Genomic DNA, 24,641 nt, shown 5'->3' with positions numbered 1-24,641 from the left:
AAAAATTCCTTCCAGTAGCACCTTAAAGACCAACTTGTCCTCTGTCGTCCCCTTCTCCTTGTGCCCCCCATCTTTCCCAACATCAGGGTCTTTTCCAGGTAGTCTTCTCTTCTTATGAGGTGGCCAAAGTATTGGAGCCTCAGCTTCAGGATCTGTCCTTCCAGTGAGCACTCAGGGCTGATTTCCTTCAGAATGGATAGGTTTGATCTTCTTGCAGTCCATGGGACTCTCAAGAATCTCCTTCAGCACCATAATTCAAAAGCATCAATTCTTCCGCGATCAGCCTTCTTTATGGTCCAGCTCTCACTTCCATACATCACTATGTTGTCAGGTACCAGGTCCCATTGTCTCTGACCATGGACTACATTAGTTGGGGCTGATGGACACTACAGTCCAAAACATCTGGTGGGCATCAGGTTGGGGAAGGTTGTCCTAAAAGCCTAGTGAAACACGTCAGCATCTTTGCAAATAAATAGCACCTAAAGCAAATATATTCAACTGAGCAGTTCTACCTTGTGGTGAAGGGAGAGGTTCTATGGGGAGAGGGGCAGTCCTTTCCTGGAGGGGAGAGGAGGATTTTGTTTCCTGTCTAGTTAGAGATTTGGCACCTTTCAAAGGGGAATACCATCTGTTCCAATACAAACACCCCTTTCCCCCTTCACAGAAGAAACTGATTTCCCAATAAAGTGTCAAAAGACAACGAAGTCTGTTCCAACTAAGCTCATCTGTTTAGTGCCTGGGGGAGCCCTTGGCTGATAAGGCATTGGCTGTTCCTGCAAGGAGGGGCCCCTGTTTAGTCAGCTATTCACAATTTGCTACAAGTCAGAGCTGCTATTGGCTGCCTGGCTCTCATTTATACAGAAATGCTATAGGAGTTAAAAACAAAAGTGGTTTACAAATGCCTGGCTATTTTTTTTTTTTTTGTGTACCCTGGGAGTTATACCTGTTCTATCCCACAAGCATGGAAGTCTAGGATACGGAACCTGCAGTCCTCCAGATGCTGTTGGACTCCAACTCCCATCAGCCCCAGCCAGCATGGCCAAGGCTCAAGGACTGTGGATGATGGGAGTTGTAGTCCAACAACATCTGGGCAGCTGCAGGTTCTCCACCTTGATACAAGCTCTGTTTCTTCTTTTAAAAAGGGTGAACTCCTCTCATACATAGCTGCTGCCAGACAAGGTAACTCTGTCCTAAAATATGTCTATCAAGAGCTCCACACAAATCTCACTAAAAACTTCTTAGCTGCTGCCAAGAAAAGTGGCTCCTCCTCCGCCTCCTCCTTTGCAGCTCTCCAGCGATGAAACAGCTTGCTAGGTTCATGCTTTCAAGATGCATTAGCTGTTCTAATGAACTCGGGGAACTCTGTGTATTTTTGTCTTTAAATTCTTGCAGCTAGGAGCCGCAGGATAACCATATGGCTAAAACATTTCTGACAAATTAAGATCAAGTTTCTGTTCAGTCAGGATTTACTTATACTTGATGTTAATTAGGATATGGACTGCTGCTGCGGGTGATGGAACTACCAAGAGATCGTCTCCTGCCAACCTTAATATCCAAGAGGGTCTGCAGGGAAGGAGATGGCTTCGTTCAGATATTACAGCCTTGCACCAACATGAAGAAGAGCATAAAAAGAGTTTGCTGGATCAGGCCAGTGGGCCACCTGAACCAGCATCCTGTTCCCACAGTGGCCAACCACATCCTTGTGGGAAACCTGCAAGCACTGGTCAATTCAGAGGCATTACTTCCTCTGACTGCTGAGGCAGAGCAGATCCATCATTGGCAGCGACAACTGGCAGCCTTATCCTCCATAGATTTGTTCAGTCCTCTTTTAAAGCCATCCAAGTTGGTGGCCCTCAGTGCCTCCAGTGGCAGTGAGTTCCACAGTTTAACTACGCGCTACTTTCTTTGATGATGTTCAGTTGCTCCAGCGGCCCTCTACACACCACCTTAAAGATTGCTTCTCCTTCCTCTCCTGCTGGAAGGAACGCAAGGCAAGCTGACCGCGGGTGACCAGAATAAAAGAGCTGGACTCTGCGTTGCTCAGTAGCAGTGGAGGCTGGTCTGTTATCGAGTGAATGGGACTGTGCCCAGCCAACATCAGTCTGTCCCCAGGCAGCCAACATCCAGCCTTCCTAGTGATACCTGGTCCAATGGGTGGTCCTGGCTGTCAGCATCCTCTGTCTTATTTCTTGGTGTTGCCCTTCTGGAACTCAGCAGGAAAGAAGATGGGGTCAAGACTCTTAATCTCAGGGTTTGGGGTTCAATCCCTGCATTGGTCAAAAAGATATCTGTATTGCACGGAGTTTAGACTCGATGGTCCTTGTGCTCCCTTCTGACTCTGCAATTCTGTGATTCTGTGACTTCAGGTCCTCCTCCACAGTGGACCTTTGCACCCAAGGAGACCCCTGGTAAAAGGGCCAGGAGGCCACTCCTGCAGAACTCTGTGCTTCCCATTGGGTCTGCTGCCACTGTCGCATTTGAGGCCTGGGTGGTGAAGGGAAAGAGTTGGGAATCAAGGCTGTGCTCAGAACACTGCGGTGTTCAGACATACCATCCATGCACAGAAGCACTCCAGGCTACCTTGAGATGCTTGGTTCTTGGAGATCAGCCTTTGTCAACCATATAGGAGCAAACGCCTAGGGGCCGAGGTGTCTTCACTCCCATAATAAAATACTTGAGGGGTATAGGAAGCACCACATCATGATCAATTATTCAGGGTGGGGCTTACTTGGGCCCCCAAATATTTTAGTCAAGTTGGCACTCCTAGTCAACCAGGTGCCCTCTGGATATTTTGGACTATAGCTCCCATCAGCCCCAGCCAGCACGGGATAGGAACTGTAGTTCTTGGAGAGTACCAAGCTGGAGACGGCTGTTCTGGGTCCTCCAGTTGTGTCAAATGTCTCTGTGCGGTCCCATATCACTGTCTCCAAAGAAAACTGCCCAAGGTCTGAGATGTGCAGGATCCTGGCACAGACTGGGAACCATCGGTGGTGCTTGATGCAGAACTGGGACTATGTTTCTGGTACTCCCTTGCACCAACAGCAGAGGGCGCTCTGCATGTTTCTTTTGCCCCACTGCCTCAGTGCCCCCAGAAGACAGTTGAGGCCCATTCCGTCTGAACGCTTGTTCCAGTCCTCCTCTAAAATTAATTAAGTCCGGAGATCAGGCGGCCGGGAAGGGCTGATGAAGCTGTGAAATTTTCAGTTGAAACCATCTTTCAACTCCTGCCAAGGCCTTGTGTGGGAGCTGGAAATGATTTAGAAAGGTTGAGAGGAGGCCAAACAGCCAGTAATTGAATAATCCAGCCCAGATAGGAAACCAAAGCAGAAGCAAAGGGGGCTTTTGCATCCTGACAAGTTAGCACTGGTTCAGAAGCCTGGAAATAAATACTAAAATAACAGGGTTATTCCTCAAGACAGAATGAGCACGTCTCTCAGTTGTCATCCTGAATGGAAGATAATTGCCTCGATGCCTGACTCACTCCCAGGACCAAATATGCAGCCGTGTAACCTGCTGTCACACATTTCTTCACTGGCCGGCAATTCCTTTGATAAATAAAGCAGTTGCCTTGAATTTGCCAAAGCAAATATCCACACAAAGGCATCATATTGCAATTGCAAATTCTGGAGGTACCTGGTGATGCAGCACAGAGGGACACGGAGCGGGGGGTGGGGGGAGCACAGCTCCAAGACTTTTGCTCCAGAAACCCACAACCAGGAAGCTGAGAACAAACCTTAGCTGCACGTTGCGTTTTGTTGCCAATGAAAACCCCACAATCCCATTTTTCGGGCATAATGCTAAATCAGGATTCGGTGTTTTCTTCCCTCCAGACTGGAAAGATGCAATCACAACTGTTAAGTTGTGGGTGAACATATTAGACAACACAGCAATTCTTCAGACAGCTCTTGAGCTGAAGGGTTCAACCAGCCTGCTTATATAGAGCTCAACTACAATGCAACAGTAACAACTTTCTGTAACTATCCAATCACTGAACGTCACTTTCAATTCCTTATTTGCATATGTGGACCTGAGTGAAAACTATCTACAGTATCCCCCTGCTGGCCCAGGGTGAGAACTTCAGTACATAACAACAAGAAACCATTACCTGTGATTTACTGCAGGGCTGAGGCACAGACAGGTGAGGCCCTTTTGGCTGGTGGGTGGGGTCACATGCTACAAGTCACATGGTTCAAGTCCCCACTTGAGTCTTCCTTTGCAGCCCTCCAGTGGCAGACTTGGGGCTTTCAAATATCAGTGGCCCCCTGTGTGACACCAAAATCCAGCAACTACCCTCCTCTTGTCTTCTTTTCTGCATTATTGTTGAGGTTCCCTCTCATCTGAGCTCCCCTAAATCTGCCGCCAAGCCTGACTTACATTCCAGCTACAGTGCCAAAGATTCCTGCTCCACCTTTGACAGGGTTAGGGTTAGGGTTAGGGTTAGGGTTAGGCTATGCTTCAGTCAGGTTTGCGATCAGCAGGGATTGGGCCCACTCAGCTCCGATCAGGAACTTCCAAGCAGAACCATTATAATTTTTAATAATAATAATAAAATATTATTTATATGCTGCCCATCTTGAATGGGTTGCCCCAGCCATTCTGGGCAGTTCCCAACAAAACATTAAAAACACAAAATTCCCAGAGGGGCTTACATTTGGCACCAGATTCATTCTTTTATTTATTAAATTTGTAGACCGCCTTTCGTCCGAAGATCACAGGGCAGTTCACAACATTGAAAGGGCAGCAGGCACAAATCCCACTTGTGGAAGAACAATCAGGAACACCATGGTTCCCCTGCAGCCACAGCTTTTCCTGCCCCACACTTGCCATCAGTTGGGGGCAGGGGTGTCGACGAATAAAATATGGGAGGGGGGTTTCTGGTAAGCCCTACCCCACAAAAATCTATCACAAACCATTTGAACAGAAATGCTCATTTATTTTGGGGAGGTGGTCCCTCAAATATTTTATTGGTGGGGCGAAGGGACCTCAGCTTCTAGGAATTGGCTCCTATGGGTGGGAGGCAGGTGGATGTGGCTGTGTTGGGGGTGGGAACGGGCTGGCAGGCCCAATTAGGCCACAAGCTGGAGGCTCCCTTCTGTGAAGTGTGAACAAGGCCAGGAAGCCTTGAGGAGGTTTTGAACCTTAAATCTCCCTAGGCCAGGCCTGATACTTTAGCCACTACCCCACAAGCTACTTTTAATATCCACCTTTCCCCACCTTTTACTATTAGTATTGTCATTAGGTAGCTGAGGTGGGTGTTAAGTTGTGGGTGAGCATATCAGACGACACAGCGATTCTTCAGGCAGCTCTTGTTTATTCACAGGCCAGAACGGAACTGAACTGTTCAGCCAACCTGCTTATATAGAGCTCAACTGCAACGCAACAGTAACAACTTTCTATAACTATCCAATCACTGAACGTCACTTTCAATTCCTTATTTGCATATGCGAACCTGAGTGAAAACTATCTACAGTATCCCCCTGCTGGCCCAGGGTGAGAACTTCAGTACATAACATTGGGTTTGTTTGTTTTTTTAAAGGAAGGTCACTTCCTTCAGTACTTTTCAGGCTCTACAGAACTCTGTGGTTCCAAAATGGCAAACCGACGGTCCAAAATATAAAACTTGGCACCAGCGGCAACACAGTACAGACGTTCACACATACATGGCAGATCCTCAGCCCTGAACTAACATATTTTACAGATAGATTATACCCAATTCACAGTGCGCTCCTAGACACAGTTCAGTTGGTGGGTGTATGATTGCATTCCAAAGCAGTTTTTCTCTTCACCTGCAACCAAATTCTATCCCTTTATCACAGATGCTGGGTGCCCACCTTAATATTTGAGAGAGGCTATTAATTTTACCTTTCTCGTTCTTTCCTGGACTGGATTCAGCCACTCCTGTCTGGAAAGCCTAACAACTGCCTTCCAATGCGCAGCATCCCCAAGGGGGAGCTTGACTGTCACTACGGATATTTCCCTGCAATGTTGGAGTGTGCAGACAGCGTTGGGTACCTTCTAGGGAGCCATTCAGACTCTGCAACTGGCTACCGTCCCCTTGCATGAACTGAAAGTGAATACGCAGAACTGGCTGCAACCTGCAGACCTTCCACTCCAGATAAACGCAGGTGCCGTGGCAAAGGAATCGGCTGGAGAGGGTGCCTTGAGGGGAATTTTGGCTCCTCTGCTTCACAGCACACTGCTCCAACCTGTGTGTTCCTTGGCTGGTCTTTTTTTTTTTTTTTAAAAAAATAGTTTTTACTGGTTTTTCAATATATACATCCGTTATGAAATATCTCTCTAACAATTTTCCATTTTTCCTGCCCCCCTCCCCTGGACTTCCCTCATACTTCCACTTTGTTTTACTTTCAATTTATTCATCCTGCATATTATTTCCCCAATTAATTCCTAATACATTTGCATCTATTATTAATTATTAATTATTATTATTATTATTATTATTATTATTAGTGAATGTTTACTCAAACCCTGCCAATGAGTCCAGCTCTTCATGTTGTCTCTTCATATATATTGTAAATGGTTCCCATTCTCTTTTAAAGTCTTTGTTGTCCCTTTCATGTAATTTATCTGTTAATTTGGCTAATTCTGCATATTCCATGAATTTTTCTTGCTATTGTTCTTTCGTTAGGGTTTCTTCTGTCTTCCAAGCTTGTGCTAGTAGAATTCTTGCCGCTGTTGTTGTATACATAAATAATTTCCAGTTGTCTTTTCTTATTTCTTGATCTAAAATCCCTAGGAGGAATGCTTCTGGTTTCTTAATGTAAGTCTTTTCAAACATTTTTTTTCATTCATTATATATCATTTTCCAAAAATTTCTGACCTTTTTTCATTCCCACCACATAGGATAAAATGTGCCGTCTTTTTCTTTACATCTCCAACAAGTTTTTAATCCCGTCTTATACATTTTAGCCACTTTCCCTGGTGTAATGTACCATCTAGACATCATTTTCATATAATTCTCTTTCAATAAAATACGGTCTGTAAATTTTAAATTCGCCTTCCACATCCTTTCCCAATCTTCAAATTGTATATCATGACCTAAATCTTGAGCCCACTTCCTTGGCTGGTCTTAAGCACTTTTGTGCTTAAGCACTTTTTTATACTCAGCACTGAATGCTCCTTTTGGTGGAACATTTTTAGTCTAAGGAAAAAGCTGGATCAATTCTATGCCGTGGCATTTGTCAATAAATCAGTGGGATGCCCGGCTTCATTAGGCAGCCTTGCAGGCTGATATCTGACATGCAAAGCAGGGCTGTTAGCAATGAGATTACACAGAACCAGAGCCCTCTTGTTGAGCACAAGGCGGAAATCTGCCTAGTCTGGATTCTGTAAAGGTCTTAGCAACCATAGCCAATCCCAAGTCATCCGAAAGGCCGATGAGTTAAAATAACTTGGGTCTCGTGCAAATTAACCATTATGCTATGGAGAAGGCATCCAAGCCTGCAATGAGGGGATGCGGCTATGGGATAAAATAGCAGTGAGGACCCTCTGTCCCATGGGGGCCTAACTAGGCATAGTAGGGGTCCTAATTTGGCCCACATGCCCGTTTCCCCCAAACCAGGTCACCTGACTTGCCCCTGACATCATACATGACTTCAGGTGTGGACAGGTAAACAAACAAGATGGTTCCTTGACAAGAAGGGATCCCTCTCAGCTGACTGCCCCAAACACAGAGTCCCACTTGGATCAGCACCACAGGATCCTGCCAGAGTTTGTCAGAGGGGAAAGAGAAATGGGAGGAGATCTTATGAGCCTAGACTCTGTTGGCAGTTTAGGATGAAAACATAGGCTTGAGGGTGGAGCCAGGAAGTGGGATCCTGTTTCCTCCCTTCCCCATCCATGAAGTGCCTTTGCTCATGGATATTTCTCTGGGTGGCACTGTTTTTTTCTTTATTTTATGTTATTTCACTGAATGGATTGTTATTGATTGCTTTGGCCACACCCAAGGTTGGAATGCTGCCCTCAGAAGATTGGCCATGTTTAAATATGGCCCTTGGGCCAAAAGGGGTTCTCCATCCCTATCCTAAGGGAGAATTAAATAGCAATGAAAAAGGAGGAGGAGGAGGAGGAGGAGGAGGAGGGGGAGAAAAGTTTGGATTTGATATCCCGCTTTATTGCTACCTGAAGGAGTCTCAAAGTGGCTAACATTCTCCTTTCCCTTCCTCCCCCACAGCAAACACTTTGTGAGGTGAGTGAGGCTGAGAGACTTCAGAGAAGTGTGACTGGCCCAAGGTCACCCAGCAGCTGCAGGTGGAGGAGCGGAGACATGAACCTGGTTCACCAGATTACGAGTCTACCACTCTTAACCACTACACCACACTGGGGACACAAAAATCTTTTCAAAAGCATCATCTTGGGAATTCTAAAGCATTTCCCTTCCCACCAGTTCCATCTGCAGCAGACCAGTGTGTGTCAAAAGGAGATGGTGAAATTTCCGTGGGGTGGTGGCGTAGGAAACACTGTACACTGAAATACACTCCAGAGTAGAGTCCGGAAATTAACTGGAGAACAAGAGAACTGCTGCAACCTGTTTCTTGCAGCAGTTCTCTTGCGTAGATCTCATTCTGGGTGGGAGAACGATGGCTGCTACAGCTCTTGGTCCCTTTAAATCCATGCACATCTGTAAGCCACATCAATTGCCACCTTGCTTCCTTCTGCTACTTTTCAGGAAACACAAGGTGGTCTGTCTCTCAAAACTGCCGCGCTTGCATCACCCAAACCAGACTTTTGTCAAGGGATCCGGGGACTGACGAGCGGCGGCTTTTGCAGCCGCCGACACTCATAAGGGAGGGTTTATTTCAATATGTTGCTGAAACTACTTCGTGTCAGGTTATCCGTCTCAGGGGGGGACGCACGTTTCTTATAGCTCATTGTGCCATCTGTTAAAAGACACAGCCACTTGTCTCTCTGCTCGGCGACCACAGATGGAGAGTTTCCCCCTCCTGCGTGCAACTGTCAATAGATGACAAAGCCTTGTTGTTTTGGAGCCAGGAGGACTTGCAGAGGAGGACGAGAGGGCAACAAGGGTGCTCCTGAATGGACCGACTCCCTGCATAGAGGTATTAGGTTATGCAGAATGCCAGCCAGCAAGGACAAGTTCTAGAAGGATTTCAATATCTTCAAGCTGGTTTGATATTAAGAGCTGTTTATCAAATAAAGTAACACGGGGAACGTTAACTGTGTTCAACGGCCCTGGCTCCCAGGGAAATAAATATAGGATTGCAGCCTTATTTGCACAAATAAAAGGGTCAGTATGAACCTATCACTTACTTTTGGTAGTAGTATTAAACTTGCATGCTTTATTCATCGGCAATGCTTTCCTTATAACTACTAAGACCCAGGCTGGTCATGGAAAATAAATCCTAGGAACAGATCTACATATTCAGAGAACTCCTATGGTACAGTTTCCCAGCAACGGAGACATTGCAGTTTGAAGGTGGGTGACTGACTTTATTCTTGAATGCTTCCCTGCATCAAAATCTCCCTGCCCATGGAAAACCAGCAGGCCAGGGAAGGGAGTGCATCTTAGCCATGTTTTCTATGTGTGGGGGTTTTAAAACGAGGGAGCTCTCAAGCATGCAACCTCTTGCCTACAGCATATTGGACTAGAAGACGGTGTTTGATTGGCCCTTTGAAAAATATCTTTGGATATACAATCCTACCTCAATTCGGGTGGGGGGGGGTTATTGGATTGTTTTTATTTTGATTATGTATTTTGTGGTTTTATATTTTCATTTTATTTTGTGAACCGCCCTGAGTCCTCCCGGTATAGGGTGGTATATAAATTCAAATAATAATAATAATAATAATAATAATAATAATAATAATAATAATAATGGTGTGTGATGCGCCTCCACGTGTGAATCAACTGCAAGGGCCACTCTTAAGGCATCTCTGCACCATTGGTGATGCTTCTCTGCGGTGCATCTCACGCCACTGCCCTGGAAATGCACGCAACAGGAGATTACGTGGGAAGAGTAGGTGAGACGGCAGCAAAATAAGCAACCAAATTCTGCACCCCTAAACAGGGTCTTTCTCATTATGTTGCTGGAGCAGTGGGAGAAGCAGCCACGTGAAAACCAAAGGGTGGGACCCTGAACATGGAGTGGTGTTCAGCATTTTACTCAGCTTTAGCTAAGTTTTACTCAGTGTGTTGTTGTTTAGTCGTTTAGTCATGTCCGACTCTTCATGACCCCATGGACCAGAGCACGCCAGGCACTCCTGTCTTCCACTGCCTCCCGCAGTTTGGTCAAACTCATGCTGGTAGTTTCGAGAGCACTGTCCAATCATCTCGTCCTCTGTCGTCCCTTCTCCTTGTACCCTCCATCTTTCCCAACATCAGGGTCTTCTCCAGGGAGTCTTCTCTTCTCATGAGGTGGCCAAAGTATTCAGGATCTGTTCTTCCAGTGAGCACTCAGGGCTGATTTCCTTCAGAATGGAGAGGTTTGATCTTCTTGCAGTCCATGGGACTCTCAAGAGACTTCTCCAACACCATAATTCAAAAGCATCAATTCTTTGGCGATCAACCTTCTCAGTGTAGGCTCAGCCTTACTCAGCCTTACTCAGCGTAGACTCATTGAAATGAATGAACATTATGTCCATTAATCTCAGTGGGTCTAATATGAGTAAAACTTAATTGAATAACACTGCCCATGGGGTTGCATCCAACTGAGAATGTCAGAAGAGCTTGCTGGATTGGACCATTGGCCCATCTCGTCCAGCCTCCTTTTCTCAGGGGGGCCAATCAGATTCCTGCAAGCAGGATTTGAGCACAAGAGCGCTCTCCTGCTGTGGTTTCCAGCACTTGGTTTTCAGAAGCATGGCCACCTTTGACAGGCAGAGCCATCAACAAATACCTACTCAGTGTAGACTATTCAAAATCAACAGAAGCATTATTTGTATTTTTGCTTATTTGATTTATGGATCACTTCCCATAAAGCACCTCAGAGCCCTGTCACAATACAATAAAAGCAAATAGAAGACAATTGCAGGCATAAAAACAGTCAAAACAATGAAATATATAAAAAACAATTTCAAATCCAATACGTAGTCATTGATTTAAATGAGCCTGCTGCAGGTAAGTTGGATCCAGCCCACAGTCTCCCATTACGCTGCTGGTGCAAAATGGGAAGCAAACACACGTAAATAGCTGTCCTATTGCTGAGAGCTGGCCATGTCCTAATACGCAAAGGTGAGAGCTTTGGGGGATTAGCAGTAACTGACCTAATTCCAGGAAACCACGGCACTTGCAATGTGCTAAGTCAATGAGGCACATGAGGAAATACCCAGCTGGGCTACTAACCTCCACAGAACAGCTCTGGGTCTCGCTGTCCATTAGCGGTGTCGCTGAACAGAACAAGCAGCAGCGGCGGTAGCAGGAGCAACAGCATCACTGGAGACACAGCCATTCCTCAGGCATCCAATCTGAGGGGATAGACAGGGCATCAGCAAAACACAAATGTGCTTTTTATAGGTGGCCATTTATAGCCCCAATCCTGGCACACTCAGATAGGGTTAAATAACAACCGTGGGTATTAGGGATGGGGAGAAATTTCAATGCCAGCCAATCTGATTTGCACTTTGCAAAACCACATGCAGACTAGAGTTCAAAATCCGCAACCTTCTGAATTTTGCGAAGCAGTTCTCCAATCAAATAATGTGTGCATTAGGAGAAGGCTAATTTAGTGGAAGCCTATATAAATAAGTTGCAATTCCATACCATTTTTAAACACAAAATGATCAAGGAGGTGGAGCAGATCCCCTATGGTTACAACATTATAACTCACCTTTTTTCAAATTAAAAAGTTAGTACTGGTGTTGTGTGCACGACTTTGCCTACTCTCCTTTTTTATACCCTAGAGGTGTGTAAAATTTTGCACCGTGTGGAGAAAGGGCCAGAGCTCAGTGGGGAAGCATCAGCCTTGCACCCAGAAAGCCCCAAGTCGAACCCCCGAAATCTCCAGATAAGACTGGGAAAAACTCCCTGTCTGAAACCCTAGAAAGCCGCTGCCAAACTGTGTTGTCATTACTGAGATGGATGGACCAATAGTCTGTATAAGGCAAATGTGCCTAAATTCCCGGTTTTTTTGCTCTATAAGACTCACTTTTTCCCTCCTAAAAAGTAAGGGGAAATGTGTGTGCGTCTTATGGAGCGAATGCAGGCTGCGCAGCTATCCCAGAAGCCAGAACAGCAAGAGGGATTGCTGCTTTCACTGCGCAGCGATCCCTCTTGCTGTTCTGGCTTCTGAGATTCAGAATATTTTTTTTCTTGTTCTCCTCTTCCAAAAATTAGGTGCGTCTTGTGCTCTGGTGCGTCTTACAGAGCAAAAAATACAGGTATTCCTTTTCCCCCTCATAACCCTAGAACTTCAGGCCATTCAATGAAGCTCAGTGGTAGAAGATTTAGGACAATGAAGCATGCAGTTAAACTTTGGAACTCACTACCACAAGGTGTAGCAATGGGTGCCAACTTGGATTGGAGAAATCCATGGAAGATAAGGCTATATCAATGGCTGCTAGCCATAACAGCTAGGGTTTGCCTCCATGGCTGGAGGCAGAATGCCTCTTTATACGAGTTGCTAGGAATCATAAATTGCACTCAGGCCCTGCTAATGGGCTTTCAACAGGCACCTTGCTGGCCACTCAGGGTTCTGGTTTGGCCTCTTCTAATAGTGTCATGTTCTTATCACAAACATTGAAATGGGTTTTCAAACCAGCTAGCCGTTGAGAAGTGCTCTTGTGTTAGATGAATTTCCAGGACATTATCCTTCTGTCACATGCTTTAACCACAGTGCAAAAAAGTCTGCCCATCTTTCCGTATCACTATGCAATGTATTGTAAGATGCACCTGTAACAAGATGTGTTGTACATAATCGATCTGTCACGTTGCGATGATCTATTTCCCTCTGTCTGAGAGATTTCTCTGTATCAGTGCCACGCTTCTGTTACAGCAACAAACACATCCTTATTTGATATTTAAATTCCCCCTGGACTGCACCTGGAACTCTCCTTTTGCTGAAGAGAGCTAAGCACACCGTTTCAGCCTTGCCACAGCTTGTTTGAGCCTCAGTGCCAGAAATTAAATATTGGGCTTTTGATCCAATCCAGCAGGGCTCTTCTTATGTTCACATGTTGGGAGTTCTGAGTTGGACGTTCCTTACAACATCTACCAACAAGGACTTAAATCTAAGCTATCTTTCAAGCTTCGAGAGCTGAGCTTGCTGCATCGCACAGCAAAGCAACGTTTTTCCTGCTTAGCTCCATACAAAGAACCTGAGCTGTAGTGCAAAGGGCTAATGGATTTGCAAAGGACCTGAACTATGTACCAAACTGTTTTGCAAGCTCAGCTCTTGAACTGCTTTGATTAACATTGTTCTTTCTATATATAAAAAAATAAAGACAAGGCAAAACCAAAGGCAAAGTGGGAGGCATCAGAGCTGAAAACAGGAGATAAAGGAGCTCAGTTAGGAATCTTTCGTGAAGTGTGAGAGTTGGCAGATCTGTATCTTTTGCCACCTATGGTGAGGGCAGAGAAAGCCATCCTGCACTGTTGTGTTACAAGACTTTGGTACTGAAAAAGTTCCCTATCCCCAGATGATCAAAATTAGTTCCTTTTAACTATTTGCATGTTTGTAAAATGTTATTTGAATCTCATATATACAAGTAAGCCCCATCCGCTCTTGGGGGCTTTCCAAACTGAGTCAGATTCAAACTCCAGGATACCTTGGCAGCTGTTCTCCCCTCCCCCTTCTAAACTTCATGGGTGGAACCAGTTTCTCTAGTGTGTATAAACCAAAGAATAACAACTCTGCAAAGCCAATGAGGCATGGACCCATGGGGGGGGGGGGAAACGGGTCGCCAGCATGCTGGTCTCAGCCAAGTTTCCAAACAAACAGATTGCTTCCTCAGCAGACAAGGAACAATTCCCACCCAAACTAGTCAGCAGTAATCTAGTGTCACCTGTAATCTAGTGTCAGTAATCTGGTGTCACTTAACAGAGTCAGTAGTATGGTTATTGAGGGGGGGGACTCACCCTGCACCCAGAGGTTTATGATAACTACTGCTTCATCAGTTGCAGGTTTTCTTGGAGGAAAGTGATTATTGGGACCCATTCCAGACTGGATGCTGGATCAGGTTTGGGATGGAATCAGCCTTGGATGCTCCAATGGATTACTTTTCTTTGGAGAGGGATAGAGGGAGTGCAACCCTGTTGATTCTGCTTAATCTCTTAACTCTTAGCAACTCTCCTTGTCCTTATAACCATGTCCTAAAGCCTTTCTTGTATGGAGTTCTAAGTTAGTAGTCCTGACTAGCAGCTCCAAAGTATCTTTCTTCCAGTTATTTGGAACAAGTCCAAGCCATGCCTTAGCTTCAGCACCCTTGGTTGAAAGTCCTCAATGGACAGCTCCTTGTTCTTTTCTATATATGAAGAGACCTCAGCTGGTCTGTGCTGCCACTAGCAGAAACAGTGGGTTCTCTGTGTGGCCTTGCTCCTTTGTAAAAGCCTCATCCTCTTCCTGCACAGCAGTGAGTATAGTTTCACTCTCCTTCTGGGTCCCAGGTGGTTCAACACAGTTCACCTTTTCCCTTGGAGAAGAATCCTTCTTCCCTGGATGGTGCTCACCTGCCTTTATCAGGGGTCCTGCTGCCTCCCTTCTCTGAATGAGTGGAGCTGGGTGATAACGCAATACTATTTTAAAAGACTTAAAGTGGTGACTCTTCCACCAGGACAATAACTGAAGAGGTCTCTCTTTGCCATAGACAGCCTTTGGCAATTGAGTTCTGAAAGATTTCCACTGTTTCCCTCTCTCTCTCGAGTTCTGATTTCTCTTTTGTGTTGGCTGGATATGAACCACTGAATCAGGGAGTGGGAACCTGTGGCCCTGCAGATGCTGTTGGACTTCAGCTTCCATCATCCCTGACCTTTAGCTCTGCTGGCAACCCCAACATCTGGAGGGCCACATCCCTTCCTTGAACACATCCACCTATCTCTCATTGCACTTATACATTCCCCGGTCAACACACAGACAAAAACACGATAGAACTGCATGTGTGGTGGATGAAGAACAACAACACATATTGATGAGCCACTTACTTAGTTTCTGCTTGACATAACTTGAAAGTGTGTGGTGTGTTATGGGACCTCTTCACTCACTCTGTAGCATGTGTGTGTATACATGCAACACTTCCACACTGCATCAGCATAATCTAACAGATGACTAGAGCCCTCATAGTGAACAGCATGGACCATATTGTCAAGGGGAAAAAACAGCAGGTATTAAACTTGGTCCAGAAAAATCCATCTACTGACACTGCCTGGGCAGATAACCACGAGCACCCATTGAGACTGGTAGGGTGGAAGGGAAGGAAGACACAGGAGGTGAAGCGAGAGCCAATGACAGAGGGAGCCAACTAATTCTCATTGTACCCCCTTACCTGCTGAGTTCTGTAAGATCAACATCAAGATTAAAGACAAGGAAGGTAATAGGCTTCACCACCCCTTGAGTGCCTTGTGAGTAAGGAGGCAGGCAGGTGAGTACAAACTGAAGTTAAAGGTAAAGGTAAAGGGACCCTTGACCATTAGGTCCAGTCGTGACCGACTCTGGGGTTGCGGCACTCATCTTGCTTTATTGGCTGAGGGAGCCGGCGTACAGCTTCCGGGTCCTGTGGCCAGCATGACTAAGCCACTTCTGGCGAACCAGAGCAGTGCACGAAAACACCGTTTACCTTTCCGCCGGAGTGGTACCTATTTATCTACTTGCACTTTGACGTGCTTTTGAACTGCTAGGTGGGCAGGAGCAGGTACCGAACAATGGGAGCTCACCCCGTCGTGGGGATTCGAACCGCCGACCTTCTGATCAGCAAGTCCTAGGCTCTGTGGTTTAACCCACAGCGCCACCCGCGTCCCACAAACTGAATTTGGTGGGGTCCAGTTTTAGTATATGTGCTGCCAAAGCGAGCACAGGTTGGTGGGGCCGTGCCCCATTCACCCTAATGGACCAGCCTCCACTGGAGAAAGGAGAGAGAGTTTGTGATCACATAGCACCCACTTTTCACTCTGCATTATGCTTCTTTGTGCTGGAGCCTTCCATAATCTCGTTTAAAAAGAGGTGGGAAATAAATGCTTGACATTGTGCATGCAGCCCAGCAAATTTAGATTCGGTTTTTCAAAGGCTGGTAAATATAAGTTCCTATCTGAACATAGTTAGTAGAAAAGAGAAACTGGGATTTTTTTTGCCTAGCTTTTCATACTTCAGTCCAGGGACTGATTAACTTCTTAACTTATACACAATTTTAACTTCTAAGATGTGCTTTGCAGAAGCACCATTTAACTTTTTCTTATAAAAAATCCAAATGTTGCCTTGCCATTGAAATGCAAAACTAAGGTACATTGGGAGAGGAAAGTTAATGTAGCCTGCCCCATGAAATCAAGTGCTATCATTTTTTGATCTTAGATTTCACTTAGTACTTCTGTAAATATATGTGTGGTTATTTCTTTCTGTTTAAAGAACTCAGGACAGTCCTAGGGCTTCAGCCATTTAAAAAACTTTACCTTGTTTTTGAGAGGGAAAAGGAAGAGGAGCTGTTTTTTAAAACTAGCTATGGTACCTGGTAGCAGGATGCAGAATAAATTAGTGTTTTCTGTTGCTATGTCCCTTAGCAAATACAACATAATTCAGGAACCTGAATATAGCTTCCCTCAAGGCTCTTTGGAGTCATGCTGGCAGGAAATATAATTTTAAAATTAAATAAACGTTGTGAGGATGGGGACAGAAGGAGGGCATCGTTCTGGGCCCAAAGGCTAACAAACCTACAGAGATGCAAAAATACCTTAGAGTAAAAAGTCTCTACCCTATATTTCTAATCCAAACTGAACTGGACTTCAGTGATCTCAAATGAAACAAAACCATTCTGAATATAAGCCCAAAGCTCCTGTGTTTGATTCATAAAATGTTATTCAGAGTCATCAGCTGGATTTTAAAAGCTTACCTACTTTGCAAGATTTCAGCCTCTCTTCAACCCAAGCTGCAGTATGTATGGCTGTAAGTTTCAGACTGGGTAACTTTTAAGAAGCTGATGTTCATCCAGAGATTTTTTTTCCCTCCCTCTTCAGCACAACGATCTTCTCATTTCTCTTTCTCAGTAAAGCAGTTGAGTCTGTCACTGATGCAAGCTGTCACCCGGCCTCTTTGCTCTCCCAGCATTTCTGTTATCATAAAGTGAAGCAGCGGTGGGGGGGGGGCAGAGGAGTGAACCAATCACAGGGCACCATGTGGGGAAAAACAAGGTGCCAGGTAGCCAATGGAAAGCTCCTGTTTTCCTGCCCCAAGCAGGTAGCACAAGGGAGAGAATGGAATTCCAGTTGCCATGGTGAGTGAAATCACCTGCATGACACGTGGCCCTGTTTTAAGATTTCCGGAGCATGTTGTGGGGAGGCTCATTAGAATGCACATTTTCCTACCTAGCAGCCAGGTAATAAAGTTCTGTAGAGGAATCAAGGATGGCATCCGGGGACCCAAAATCCAGGAGCTGCCAAAATACTTGACCAACTCTTAGGCTGCCTCAGTCACAGATCTAAGATGTTTCTGTCTGGCGTGTGTTGAGCGAGGTTGTTGTTTGTTATATACAGTGGTACCTCGGGTTAAGTAACTTAATTCATTCTGGAGGTCCGTTCTTAACCTGAAACTGTTCTTAACCTGAAGCACCACTTTAGCTAATGGGGCCTCCAGTTGCTGCCACGCCACCGGAGCACGATTTCTGTTCTCATCCTGAAGCAAAGTTCTTAACTATTTCTGGAGCACTATTTCTGGGTTAGCGGAGTCTGTAACCTGAAGCGCCTGTAACCTGAAGTGTATGTAACCTGAGGTACCACTGTACACACTTCTACTCCAGCAAGTGGCAAGCAAAAAAGGTCTTGCTCATCAGTTGTAAAATACGGTTGTGTGTTACCCCGATCTCCGAGCAGTGAGAGACTCCAGGGCTGCCTGCTCTTGCCCAGGGTTTGGTTTCCTTGGAATGAAGGTCAAGCTGAGACTGTGCTGTCTTTCAGATACTTGGTTTTATTTACTCATGTATGCAACCTGAGCATATGATGGAGGGGCTCTCAGCATTCACTCCCCAACAGCTCTTTCTTCCCCAATGGGTTTCTGGCATAGGAGCCAACTCCTAGGGGACGAGGTCTCTTCAGTCCCCCCCCCCAAATATTTGAGGGGTCCAGGGCCTCCCAAAGTTGATGGGCATTGCCATTCAAATGGTGTGTGCGCTCCACACCTTGTGATTGATTATGTGGGGTGGGGCTTACCTACCCCCCCTATTTTAGTCAAGTTGGCACCCCTGTTTTCTGGGGAAGCCCTAAACTAAGCTTTGGCTCTAGCTCAGAGCAAGACATTCCTCTGTCTCCAGCTTCTAGCATCAGCCCAACTCTCTCACACATTCTCTCATCCACAGTCCCTCGCTCTGCCCATTGTTCTCCCTTCTAGGATGAGGTGGCCTGCAGTCAGGAGAGGTGGGGAAAGCCCCCTTGTTTGTCTCTATGGCAACAGAGCAACTCCTTTTAAGATGCAGTTGTGGGGTACTTTAGTGAGTACCTACTGAAATTGTATTGACAAAGGAGCTGGCCTGACCAATTAAGCAGGCCCCATGCTATAGATTCTAAGTTCACAGATACAAAATCACAGGTTTGGAAGGGACCCAGGGTATCATCCAAACTGACCCCTGAAACTCATCACTGTATGCTTTAGGCTTTCAGGCCTCCATGATTTAACAACGGTGGTGGCTTTCAAAGCAGAGGTTGGATGGCCATCTGTCATGTATGATCTGAGATTCCTGCATTGCAGTGGGTTAGACTAGATGATCCTCTGTGTCCCTTCCAACTCCACAATTCTATGATTCTATACCTTCTTTCTATATCTCTGCTGAATTGCTCATAAAACAAGCCACCATAACTACACTGTTTCCTAAACACAGGAGTACTATTGAATTATATAGTGGCATTATGAAACTTCCATAGGAATATATCAGGAAAGTTGTGATTTCACTCAGTACTCTAGAATAACACTGGGCTAGATCCAGATGACAATCGTGTACACATTTATCTGGGATTAATGCTTTATTGTATCTGGGACTTAACGTCTGTGCAGACATGTATAATATTTTCTCCCCCTCCCATAATTTTACAACTTGTGGGCATCAAATGAAGTTGAGTGTTGGAAGATTTGGGATGGTCGAAAGAAAGCACTTCTTGACACAATGCATAGTTAAAACAATGGAATTAGTTTCCACAGCATGTAGTTATGGTCACCAAGTTTGATGGCTTTAAAATATGATTAACCAAATTCACTTGGGAGCGTAGGTACCTAGTTGGAGTTCAGATTACCAGATCATCCAAATTGCCATATTTTCTATCTAAACCCAGCTCTTAAATACACTTTGTTTTCACCAAAATCAAGTGAAAAGAGGAGTTATGAGGTGATTTTTGTGTTGGGTAAATATACTTGCTGACACTTTGTGAAAATGACTGCTTCTGCTATCTTAGACACCAAGTGTAAGGGAAGACCACCAAGGAGGTAGTAGAACAACTCCTATCCTGTACTTCCTATACCGTAGAAGCTGCCAAATTTATAAAATTGATTATTGTTGTAACTCACCTAGTCAAATCGCCTGACTCCACATCACATCGAGTGGGTGAAATGCACAACAGTTCAGAAAGGGGAGGAGGTGTAGCCCAGGATGTGAGTTAAGGTCGCCAAATCGCCAGCTTCAAATGAAGCAGGAGCTGTTTTGCCACAGAAACACACCTGGAGCTGAAGTGGGCCATATCTTGCAGTCTTAGGACCCAGGCCAAGAGCCCATTCATCCGAGAGCACAGCATTTCTGTGCAAATCACATGTGCTTTGTAGTCATGGGATTTCTCTCTGACTTGGATTGCAGTTGTTTATAACCACACCCACCTTTAAACATCTGTTGCAGGGTATTCCCTTGGTGAGGCTCAGATGTCTGAAATTTGGTGTTATGCCATTATCGTGTGCTGTTAGGAGAGAGACGGCAATTATCGCATTGGGTGTATACGCGGGTGTGCTGCTCAATGGTCTTTTAACAAGCCTTGTTGCTGTTGTTCTCTGTCCTGCTTCCTTGTGCATCTCTCTACATGGCTTCCTGTTTTGTCGACCTCTCCCTGGTTCTAAAGGGCTGTGAGAAATTTCGCTCTGCAATGGCAGGAAAGGTTTTGGTGGAGAAGAACCAGAATGACCAGCTACGCATTGCAGGGGGAAGGAAAGTCTGGGCTGCAGAACACACTTACATAGGAGGAAGCACTACTGAAGTCTACAGGGCTTTCTACTGAGCGTATCCTGCAAGTATCCTGGGGGGGGGGGAGGACATCCTGTTTTTTATTGCAAGAGCATGGCATCTCAAGTGTCAAAGGCCAGAGTGAAGAGGTTGCATCTTCCGCATTTGCCAACAGCCATCTAATGAAGAAGCCAGACACACGTCTGTGGGGAGGGAATGCCACCAAGAATGCCCTCTCTTGGGCTGCTGCCATCTCAAGACTCTGGGAGAGGTAGAAGTACCAAGAAGCCCCCATCTGCTGATCTTTTTTCTTTCTTTTTTTTGTATTTTTATTTAGATTTTCCATCATACAATTTAATTAAAAAAAGAGAAATAATACATAACAGAAAAGAAAAGAAACATTAAATCATTATACAATATCAAAAAACAAAAAGAAAAAACAAAAACAAAATAAAATAAACCTGTTTAATTTCCCTCCACCGCTACTCATCTTTTCTAGAATCAATTTTACCCTTATCATTGCATTCTGATGGTTTTTATTTACTCTAAAGACATACATATGTCATTGATAATTTATTGTTTTGATGCATTTACATTCTTAATCTAAGCATATTAGCACGTCCCCACCTGCTGATCTTAGCATCCAAGTGGATTTGTTGTAGCAAAGGAGATAGTCTCCCAGATATTTCGGGCCGAAGTCATTGAGGGCCTTAAGCCTTGATGTGAGCACCTTGAATTGGGCCAGGAAATGAACCGGCAGCCAAAACAGCTGTTTTAGAACACACACCATGTTTAGAGCATGTTTAAGACTTACGCATATGGCCTCCCTTTACAGTACCATCATGTATATGTTTACTCAGACATATCCTCCAACACTTTGAAGCCAAAATCCAGGACGCCATCTTCCCATGGTGTCATGAGACAGTGTGGGGCCTCCAATCCCCACCATTGATCTGTGCTTTATTTTGCTCGACCAAATGTGGCAACCCTACCTCTTGCCCACAGGCAGTTCCTAGCCACTGGGATTCAGAGGAATGTTGCCTCTGACAGCAGAGAAAAAACATCCAAGTGAGAACACTTTTAGCAGTAAAAAGGACAATAGGTAAAGGACCCCTGGATGGTTAAATCCAGTCAAAGGCGACTATGGGGTTGCGGCGCTCATCTTGCTTCAGGCCGAGGGAGCTGGCGTTTGTCCGCAGACAGCTTTCTGGGTCATGTGGCCAACATAACTAAACCGCTTCTGGCACAATGGAACACTGTGACAGAAGCCAGAGCGCACTTCCCGCCATAGTGGTACCTATTTATCTACTTGCACCAGTGTGGTTTTGAACTGCTAGGTTGGCAGAAGCTGGGACAGAGCAATGGGAGTTTACTACCGCCGCAAGAATTCAAACTGCCAACCTTCCGATCAGCACGCCCAAGAGGCTCAGTGGTTTAGACCACAGCGCCACCCGTGTCTCTTACTTTTAGAGTAATCTACTTTTCGAGGTTACCAGCATGAGTTTGACCAAACTGCAGGAGGCAGTGGAGGACAGAGGTGCCTGGCGTTCTCTGGTCCATGGGGTCACGAAGAGTCGGACACGACTAAACAACAACAACAACAACACTTACGGGGACCAGGTTATCTTCTTGCTTGGGCATTTCAAATAAAGATTGCCTGCTAGAGATGCCTTTGGTATATGATGGACCATTTTAGGGAAGGGAGTTTTATGCACGGAGTTTTGTACAGGAAGCTATCCTACCTAAGCCCAGCTCCCAATCCAGTCTGGGGCCTGATCCACCACTTTGGGTCAACCCTGACCCAAGCTAATCCAGGGCTGACCCAACCTGGCTCTGTATCCTGAATCACTTCAGTTGAATCAAAATAAACGAGTTTGGAATTCAGCCAACTCAGGCGCACAGCCCTATTACAGATATGAATAGGTACAGGACAGAATCATTGTATTGCTGTTGTGAACCTCCATTCATTTCATCAGAACTTGCACCAGACAATTTCCTGATGGATTGTGCTTGGCTTCCAGAAATACCTAATTTTCCTAATTTTATTTCCTCATTATTTTACTGAACTTATTTCTAGACAGAAGGATCTGACGCTCTGTATGAGCTTAACAGCATCATGAATTCATCTTTTCTAACTTAACAGATACAAATAAATGCTTGGGTTTACTCCCACAGGTAACAATCAAATGGTGCTATTATAACAGTGGATGTGTTTGCTGTCTCAAAGCTATTCTAGCAGGAATTGCAATATGTTTTCCTGTTTGAGGTTGAAAAATACAGATTCATCAGGGTAAATTCTTCTTTCTGTTCTTTGTTCTTTTGTCTCTCTAAATCAATAAACTGATGCCAGATGATTGCATTCCTTATCAGTGAAAGCTTCAAAGGAGCATGTAAATCACAGGCTACAAATCTGTTTTAAAATATTCATTTCACAAGCAGCCTATATATCTGGCAACTTACATATCATTACTAGCAAAGCCATCTTGAAAATGAATGCAGAGGTGGAGCTTGGATTTGAATGTGAAGCCTATAATTGTATGTTTATACTTCTGATCTCTCAATATCCAACTAAGCTATGACACTACATTTGGTTTTACATCCGGGATGGAGAACCTGTGGCCCATTAAAAAGAAGACAAAACTCCATCTCTTGTGACCACCAACTATGCTTCTGATGTTGATGGGTCCAAGAGATGCTTACTTACCTGAGGATCTTAGCAGCCAACTGAGCAGGTTTGCATAGAAAGATATTATCTTTCTGGTAGCTTGGACCCAAGCCATATAGAGCTTTATAGGGCATAAGCAGCACTTGGAATGTTGTCCGGAAATGGACTGGTAGCCAGTGAAGTTGTTAATTTTCAGTGAAGTTGTTTTAACCAGGGGAGCAACATGCTCTCTGTAACCAGCCCCAGTCTAGCCAAAGCCTCTGAACACTTTTCAAAGCCAGCCCCACATAGAGCACATCACAGTAGTCCAACTGGGATGTACGGTAACTAAGGCAGGTGTTACTCTGTGGCCAGATCCAACAAGGAACTAGTTATCCCAGTGCAGGGGAAAAGCCATCTTGTGTGTTTGCTTGAATGGTTTGAGGGGGTTTAATTTCTCATAGGGACGCGGGTGGCGCTGTGGGTAAAACCTCAGTGCCTAGAACTTGCTGATCGTAAGGTTGGCGGTTCGAATCCCCGCGGTGGGGTGAGCTCCCGTCGTTTGGTCTTAGCTCCTGCCCACCTAGCAGTTCAAAAGCACGTCAAAGTGCAAGTAGATAAATAGGTACCGCTTTATAGCAGGAAGGTAAACGGCGTTTCCGTGTGTGGCACTGGTGCTGGCTCGCCAGTTGCAGCTTCGTCACGCTGGCCACGTGACCCGGAAGTGTCTTCGGACAGCGCCGGCTCCCGGCCTCTTGAGCGAGATGAGCGCGCAACCCTAGAGTCAGTCACGACTGGCCCGTACGGGCAGGGGTACCTTTACCTTTAATTTCTCATATAGAATGTGGCTTAACTCACTTGAGTCACAACTAGTAGGATTGTGGGCATCTTGTTTACTTCCACAGCTTTTGAAATTCTAAAACTTGTGGGATATGGGATAACCTATGTGGCAATTATGTGGGGGATCTGGTCTTAGGTCGGGGATAGGATTCACCAGTTTTCTGGTACATTCCATTAGAGGACTCCATCACAGAGGATGAAAGATATTCTACCTGATGCAACACTGGGAGGAACTGCTAAATCATTCTGTTGAAACCAGTAGAATTCTACCTTTGATACTTAAAAGATCTTGCTACATAGGGCACTGCTGGGAAGTCAATGCATTTTAGGGGTTTACTTGCTGAGTCAGCTTTCGATTCCACCAGTTTTGACCAATGAAGGTCACCAACATTCTTCACAATCTTCATTATCCAACCATCAAGTTGATAAACATATATACAGAGCGAGAGCTCTGGTCCTTGAAAATGATTGAGAATTAGGTCATTAGATAATTAATTAATTAGGTAAGGAATTAGGTAAGGAACAATTGGGGACGCAGGTGGCGCTGTGGGTTAAAGCCTCAGCGCCTAGGACTTGCCGATCGAAAGGTCGGCGGTTCGAATCCCTGCGGCGGGGTGCGCTCCCGCTGCTCGGTCCCAGCGCCTGCCAACCTAGCAGTTCGAAAGCACCTCTGGGTGCAAGTAGATAAATAGGGACCGCTTACCAGCGGGAAGGTAAACGGCGTTTCCGTGTGTGGCTCTGGCTCGCCAGAGCAGCGATGTCACGCTGGCCACGTGACCCGGAAGTGTCTCCGGACAGCGCTGGCCCCTGGCCTCTTAAGTGAGATGGGCGCACAACCCCAGAGTCTGTCAAG

At 45.4% G+C, this 24,641-nt stretch overlaps 1 protein-coding gene across 1 annotated transcript in view; it reads right to left on the bottom strand.

Annotated features, from left to right (window-relative positions):
• CNPY1 (canopy FGF signaling regulator 1) overlaps nucleotides 1-17,205 on the bottom strand; it is a 60,799-nt gene extending 43,594 nt beyond the window's left edge. Inside the window, exons 1-2 of the mRNA XM_081882748.1 lie at nucleotides 17,008-17,205; nucleotides 11,321-11,442 (exon numbers count right to left, since the gene is read on the bottom strand). Coding sequence (XP_081738874.1) covers nucleotides 11,321-11,426 — 106 coding nt within the window. The 5' untranslated portion in view covers nucleotides 11,427-11,442; nucleotides 17,008-17,205. The remainder of the gene's footprint in view (nucleotides 1-11,320; nucleotides 11,443-17,007) is intronic.
• Between the last annotated feature and the right edge of the window lie 7,436 nt (nucleotides 17,206-24,641).

Source organism: Podarcis melisellensis, assembly GCF_964234715.1.
Source record: "Podarcis melisellensis genome assembly, chromosome: 12".
Lineage (NCBI taxonomy): Eukaryota > Metazoa > Chordata > Lepidosauria > Squamata > Lacertidae > Podarcis > Podarcis melisellensis.
The sequence above is the reverse complement of the archived record's forward strand: the minus strand, read 5'-3'. Positions and strand labels throughout refer to the sequence as shown.